This window comes from Lycium ferocissimum, chromosome 5 (genome assembly GCF_029784015.1).
Source record: "Lycium ferocissimum isolate CSIRO_LF1 chromosome 5, AGI_CSIRO_Lferr_CH_V1, whole genome shotgun sequence".
Taxonomy (NCBI): Eukaryota; Viridiplantae; Streptophyta; class Magnoliopsida; order Solanales; family Solanaceae; genus Lycium; species Lycium ferocissimum.
In genome coordinates, this window is record NC_081346.1 from 1,017,929 (window position 1) to 1,025,602 (window position 7,674).

The 7,674-nt window shown below is 37.5% G+C and overlaps 1 protein-coding gene across 1 annotated transcript; it reads right to left on the reverse strand.

The window, feature by feature from the left end:
* Positions 1–713: 713 nt before the first annotated feature.
* On the reverse strand, positions 714–7,412 carry LOC132055299 (uncharacterized). Its single transcript, XM_059447036.1, has 9 exons — positions 7,108–7,412; positions 6,986–7,066; positions 6,066–6,381; positions 4,936–5,133; positions 4,583–4,855; positions 4,063–4,165; positions 3,708–3,826; positions 2,574–2,750; positions 714–1,928 (listed from the first exon to the last, which is right to left on the reverse strand). Exons 3-9 carry the CDS (start codon positions 6,366–6,368, stop codon positions 1,107–1,109), a joined length of 1,995 nt encoding a protein of 664 aa, XP_059303019.1. The 5' UTR covers positions 6,369–6,381; positions 6,986–7,066; positions 7,108–7,412; the 3' UTR covers positions 714–1,106.
* Positions 7,413–7,674: the final 262 nt, after the last annotated feature.

A 7,674-nucleotide genomic window follows, 5' to 3' on the forward strand; every position in this document is an offset into this window, starting at 1 on the left:
TCAAAATATCACGACAAAATGCTAAATTAAAATGTCATTCTAACTAAGAATTCTTGTGGTTTTGGAGGATCCATTTACGGGAGAACCACATAGGAAACCCTCCTTTCCGGCAAACTCTTTATTCCTGAATCTCATCGAAAATGTCCGATACCTCTTGAAGCGGACAGACTTTAAAGCGAGTTCTCCATCCTGATAGTTAAGATCACCCAAAAATATATTCCTCACAAGCAAGTTGGGGTGGATATTGACCAATCAATAGAATCGTGGCACCATCTCATTAACAAGGAAAACAATTTATTACTCTAAAAAGAAAGAAAGATTCCCAATGAAGAGATTTGAGATGTAATTAATGAGCTACTGGGGCTCAACTGTTTATAATATAAATGTTGTTTAATGGAAGATTCACGCCAATAATTGCTAAAGACGATTGTATGTTGCTCTCAAGTCATCATTAGTTATCACCATTTTAAGTAAAACTAATAAATAATGCCAAGTGGTGGTTACTGAAGATTAAATAAAGCTTCACCCTTTACCTTGCAGCTTCTCTGGAGACTTAATAAGCATATTTCCTATTAGCTGAAAGTACACGTGACAGATTTGGTTTCTTTCATTTCATTCATTAGTAGAGAATAAAGATCACTGAGCTGATATTTTGTTCCGGCTGGCAAATGGCAGATTGAGGGAATAGTCCCTAAAAGAAAAAGGGGACGAGAACCAGTGTAACAAGATTTTGACTGATTTAAACATCTGGCCGCCTCTAAATTTTGCATATATACCAAGTTCGGTGTGTTTCAAATAACAGCTTACGGAAGACGTTCACCCGCAATGTATTCAAATCTTATGCTAACAAATGTTAAAGAACAAGAAATCATCAAAGATATACACATCAATTTAAACACCTTCACAGGCTCTGTCAAGGTTTAGGTATATTTCGCTAAGAGAATCGCCTTGGTAAACATCTCCTGAGGAGGAGGCTGCATCCACTGATCACCAGCTCTACAATCGTAAGAAATATCAAAATTTTCACTGCACCACAGGTGACAGGGCTTATACCTCGAGTTCTTTTGTGTCATCTATAAACCAACACCCTACTACGAACTCAATGGTCATGATTCCTTTGATCTGTCACAAGTATCATCATTCTTTTGAGAAGAACAAGCAACATCATTCTCAAGGTCCCTAATTAGTTTCTCTATCTGCCTTCTATAAACTGGCATGAAATGATCGCTGATCATAGTTTGTGACAGCCTTATTTTACTGTACAATGATCTAGGAGTGAGAAAAATTCCAACCTTCGTATCCTTAGGTTGGTTATGGTCCTCACTCAACGTGTCACTGTCACTTTCATGATCGACCTCCTCAGAGAGGAGAGGGACTATATGCATTATCTTTCCAGGAGGAAAGAATCTGTGCACCTCCTTTGTATTTGGAACAGAGCTTTCACCTGAGCTAAGACCTGACTCTGCAATGGCTGCTTCTTCTTCTTCCCTAATCTCCTTCGCAACATCAGTTTCACCTTCAGACTGATCATACAGTTCATGCTCTAGTTGTTGCCACATCTCAACTTCCGTCATTCGGTCTTCGGGTCCATGGGCCACATGTTCCCTATCATCAGGATCGGGATCCAGGCCATTATGGATATTAATCCCATCTGCAAGAGACTGATCAATTTCCGTGTTCCATGTGATCCCCTCGGTTGAAGAAACAGGAAGATCCATCAGTGTCGTACTTCTGGTCTCCTCGGATTCCACAAGGAATGTTTCAGAACTTTCGCCGGGAGAAGTTTCACAGGAGATTTGCCGTTCTTCAGAATTAACCTGAACATTTGTTGGTCGACGTCTGGGACCCATGCATGACCATGATGACAATTGCATGGCAGGTCGTGACAATGCTGCCTGGGCCATACTTTGCGCTCTCTTCATGACAACCTACAGATCACGCCAATGTCAACACTCCAGCAAAGTACAAGATACAAAATAAACAGAGCCAGAAACTCTATGTCACACCCTATTGTCGCATCCTACATATTACAGCCATCTCCTTAAGTGAATTAAACTGTTTAACAGATTCTCTTGATTATTGTTCCAACTACAAAGAATGTTCTCTGGAATGCCAACACCTTAAACATATAGCACAAAAACAACCTACACCCTCCGTCCCATTTTATATATGAGGGTGTTTGACTGGGCACAGAGTTCAAGAAATAAAGGAAGACTCTTGAAATTTGTGGTCTAAAACAAACTATTGAAATTTGTGCGGCTAGAAATGAATTCATTAAGGGTAAAAAGGTAAATTGAAAGTTGAATTGTTACTAAATATAGAAAGATGTCATTCTTTTTGGGACTGACTGACTAAAAGGAAAGAGCGTCATATAAATTGGGACGGAAGGACTAGGGATTATAAAGTAGCATCCTAAAGACAACAGTGCAGGCAAGTTATATGAATGCACCAATGACCAACAAGCTGGTCCGTCAAATGGTCAGACATTTTTTCGCACATAAGCAAACTGTAATAGTTTCATTACTCCACAAGGTAAGGGAGAACTGAAATAATAGTGCAAACTATGAGTGCACCTGAGTTCCACTGGAAACAGGCCGGAGTATTGCACCAGCACCGGCAACCTTAGCTCTAGCGGTGGCAATTGAAGGAAGACGAGACCCCAGGGCTGATGCAGAACGATAAACAGTACTAAGGATCCTAGTGTGCTCAATCTGATTTCTTAGGTCGTTCAACCAAGCAGATGCTGTCACCTGCAACAAGAAAAGAAGATCATACCTTAAAACTAATGAGGTGATAAAAGAAGAAGTGCAATGTTGGTACAATGAATAAGCTTCCACACACTATTAAGAAAACTATGCATATAGTAGCAAGTTAGCAACACAGTGTACCATAAACAGAACCCTTTACTCCGAACCATCAGGTGGATGTGTAAACTCGATAATCAAGATCAAGATCACCATGTCAAACTATACCAATAGACACCAAAGCTTTATTAATTCAATTTATTCGAAGGTGGAACAGACTAGTTTTTGACCAAAAGCTGAATCTTGGATAAGTTTATAAAGCAACACTAATCTAAATGGATCTTACACCTAAAAGCAAAAATAAGACGAACACATCAAACAATCAATGAATAACAATGCATCAAACCCTGAACTAAGTTGAGGTCAGCTAGCAAGAATAGGGTGGATTAGAAGATATGAAAAAACATCATTTGGCTTAAGGATGTAGTTGCACAGGGATATTGGCTAACTCTTGTCTATCTATGCTGTATATGCATAAGGAGAAAGTGCTTGTCAAGGCACACGGCAAAAGGTTCTCCGGCAGCATAGTTCAGATCAATTGATTCTATTGGAGGAAGAATAACTGGAAGTGGCGGGGAAGGACCATGACTAGTATTTTTATTTTTATTTTGTTGATAAGTCTAGTATCTAAAACTCATATTCACCAAAACATAGAAACTAAAAGTTTGAAGTGCGAGATAAATTCAACATCAGGACAAAACGTACTATTCCACCAATAGAAGTAACAAGTTGCTTGTCCAGCATCAAAACAAAACAAGCTAGTCAACCTACCAAAGAAGAAAATGATATGCACAACAACAACAACAACCTACCCAGTATAATCCCATCAGGTGGGGCAACATAATGCACCAATTTCACAAAAAGCAGTCACAGAAATTCTATGATGTAGAGCCAGAAGTTAACCTCAGTGCGCAAATCGTCTACCGAAGCAGTTGAAAATGTAGGCACCAAATCGGCTCCGTTGATTACTGAGGTAATAAATTCACACCCCGATTCAGCTAATTCCCATGTCATACAGGCAGCTGCAAAACATATTTCAAGTGAGAAAAAACTGGCAATATGTACGATTGATGACAAGTGAACAAAATGGCAGAATGTGGATATATATTTAATTACATGCATACAATCGTGGACAGATTACTAGAGTCAAATTAAAACATTCCAGAAACGCAAGTGCATAGAATATACACCTATCCACAAAAAGAAAAAGTACAAACAAGCATCTCAGCAACGAATTTAACAAATTTATATATGAAACCTGGAGCAAATGCTACACAAGTAGCGGTTGACAGTTCCTTCTGCTCACGAAGTACATAAGTTAAAAGAGCTGCAGTTCCTCCACCCAAGGAGTGTCCCACAACCTGTGCGCCAAAAGAAGATCAATTTTATAAGGTAATTAGCCAAAAGACACCATGAAGGCATTTGCAAGAAAGCCCCTAATACAACACACACACTAATTGGAAAGGAATAGCAGACCTACCCTCCGTGCAACTCAGCCCCAAATAAAATCAATAGAGAGGCAGATGCAAGCCAAAAGAAAGAGAAGGATAAAGAGCAACAAAGCCCAAAGAGATAAAAACAAATTACTGGGGAATCAACAACATAGAGAATTAGTAACCGAATAAATATTAAACAGGTTGCAATGGAAAACATCCAGCCTATATGATTAATATTTTCAATACAGAAACAGAGAGACGCCTCCCACCCCAAGATAAAAAAGAGAAAAAGGGAGCAACGGTCATAAAACTGTGGAAATATCAGACTCAAATATCAAGGACCTTAAGTTTGTATTCGGGATAAATGCTAAGTGCTTTAAGAAGACAAGGCGTTGCAAGTTTTGCAATCCATCGAGCAGCTGCCACCATTCCACAATGCGCATAGCCTAACACCAAATTGCTAACTCCTCCCTCATGTACCATGGTGTGATGGAAAGGCACAACTGCACCAGTAGCAGCTGTCAAAGTATCTTTAATACTATGAGTTCCCCGGATTACAAGGAGGAAAGATTTTGATCGGTGGTCGGCGAGTATTGTAAAAGCTGGCTTCAGAATCTGCATAATAGAATTTGCGCATTTAGAAGAAAGGAATGCATATTATAAGTCAGAGCCTGAGAATTTTGGAGGCAACTTACTCCAGCTTTGGGTTCTTGTAGTAGTACACTTTCTTCGGAATAGCCTGTCTCCTCCAAGAATAATGGGAAAGGCTTTTTGGAGAAATGCCAACAAACTGTCAACAAGTGCAACAGGCATTTAAGCTCTGCAGCAATATCTGAACCTTTTAACTGGGCACTGTCTTCAACACAGAATATGCTACTAACATGTATATTTCCCTGCAAACATTACATGAACCTACTTAGTGACCAACCTGGGTAAGTTAATTTAACTCAAAATTCAAGGTGCTGACTAACATGGCATAAAAGAAAACCATATAGGCATATACAGAACCATATAAAGTTTTGACAATTCACTGTTGGGCTATTAAGTTAAAATGACACCTTCCTATAATAACTATTAGTTTTGGTATATAAATCTATGGAAAAAACATAGAAGTAACAAGCTTCAGTGACAATCAAAGGAAGGAGCTTTCGTGAAACGTTTTTTTCTCGTTTTTTTCTTTCACAACCTACAGAATTTAGTTGTATGATGGCCACAATCCATCAAGCTTAGACAACTGTTTCTTAAAGATAAAAGTGTGTTTTAACTTTTAACAACAACGGAATTGGAGAGACCTGGAACTAGTCATTATGAATAAAAAGCAATGAATAAATAAAGAATCCACAAAACATTAACACATAATAACTAAAAAGAAAATGAAATAATAAAACACGATAGAGCGCTGCATTCAGTCTCAGAAAAGTAACTAGCATGATCCAAAATCATCTGGCTAGATATTGTTGATACACACGCTCCAAAAACAAGAAGACATTTTAAAAAATGTTTTATACTGGACAAGTTGACAAACTGCTACTCGATCAAACATCTTCTTCCCTCTAGTCTATTCCAGTGTTGTAAAAAGCAAGCGCAGTGAAGCGGCGTATGCGCCCTTCAAGACTGCAACTTATTCAAACATCTTCTTCCCTCTACTCTATAGTCTATTCCATGGTGCAATTATTTGCATATTACATTTCATGTTATATGCTCCCTTTTCCAACGTGAGAGACAACATGGTGCAATCATGTGCATATTGCTTAAAAATATGACCGCATAACATCCCACATCAACCCAATACCTTTACTGGGAAAAGTAAACAATTGATTCGCACCTGCTGCTTCAAAAGAAAACTGATGCCAAAAGCCAAGTCCCCAATAGGCCACTTGCCCAGAGTCTCTGAGTAAGTAAACCTAAGAGTCTCGGACAATGTTGCGATCGTTTCCAACCATGTAGCAGGGGCCCGTATAAGTCTATTGGAAACCCTATTAACTCCTAGTAGAGCATGATCTTGCCCACTGCTGCCACATTCATCGTCATCATCATCCATTGTTGGAGCAGATTGCAACTTCTTATTTAACGTATAATATAATAAAGCAGCAGCACCTGCTGCAGTGGCGATAGTTGCTGTCGCCATCAGTTTCCGAAACCTATGTTTTAGTAGCAAATACAGATAGAGTTCATTAAAATTCAATACAATCTCTCCACAAATCATTAAAATTCTCATATTCGCCGAATGGCATAGTGGCAGAATGCATGTAACATATATACCAGAATGCATGTCTCCAATCGATAATAGAGTTTAACTTCTGAGAAATGTAACATAAATTGTGGTACTATCGGATCACCTAAAAGATAACTATACGTAACAGAACAGTATATTAAAAAAATGGAATTAGTACCTCAAAATAATGTGAATTACCTACTATAACTAGTAAAAATATATTGATATTGAAATGGCAAAACAGCATTGAGCAAAACCCCTTGTTGACCCTAGATATTAAGAAAACAAGCAAATTTGCAGCATAATCTAACTTTTTTTCCAATAAAGATTTCATTTTTCCTATCCTTAGCCATAAAAATCCTCAAAATCATATAATAAGTAATGGAAATTAACCTGAACATGTCCATCATCTAAAAGAGAGAGAAAAAACAAGTGTAATCCAAAGATTTAAGAGATAATAAATCAATTACGGTTATTCGAGAATCGATTCAAAGCGGTAAAAAAGAATACGTGAAATTAAATTAACGAACCTTGGGAGATCGATTGTAGCAGAAAAAATTGAATCTTTGGATTATTACTTAAATTCTAAGGAACTCAACAACATGTAGCAATAAAGTAAAGTATCATATTTTTAAGAAAATTAAGTTCAACGCTTAAATGGGAAGTGGACTATCTCTTTCAAACTGGAACTATTATGGATTTTGATTTTGATTTTGCGTAAATAAACTGGAACATTTTTATTTTTTCGGATTATTAAAAACTTGGGACTTTTTGCGCATTGGTTTTATTTAAATCTGGACACGTGGATTTTGGGGGAATTAAAATACGCCCAAACAGGCTAAATAAACCGACTCAACCAAGGAGTTGGTTGACAATGGGAACGGATTCGGAAAGTAATTATTTGGGATGCATATCGAATAATTAAATCATATTTCTAAATAGAAAAAATTAGTTGTGTTTGGATAATACTTAGCATTGTGTTTGGATTAGGATTTGTTTTTGGCCAGAGTTTGGTTTAATTAGAACTAAAAAGATTTAGATGTACGCGATCAACATGTCAAGTTCAGACAGTCCTCGTAATATTATGCATTTATAAATTTAATTATGTATAAATATTGATCGATAAAAATATACCCGCTATATTGAACAAAAAACACTCAACAAACATAATTACTTATATCGATTTCAGCTTATTGTTAAGGAAAGTGGCTAACTTATG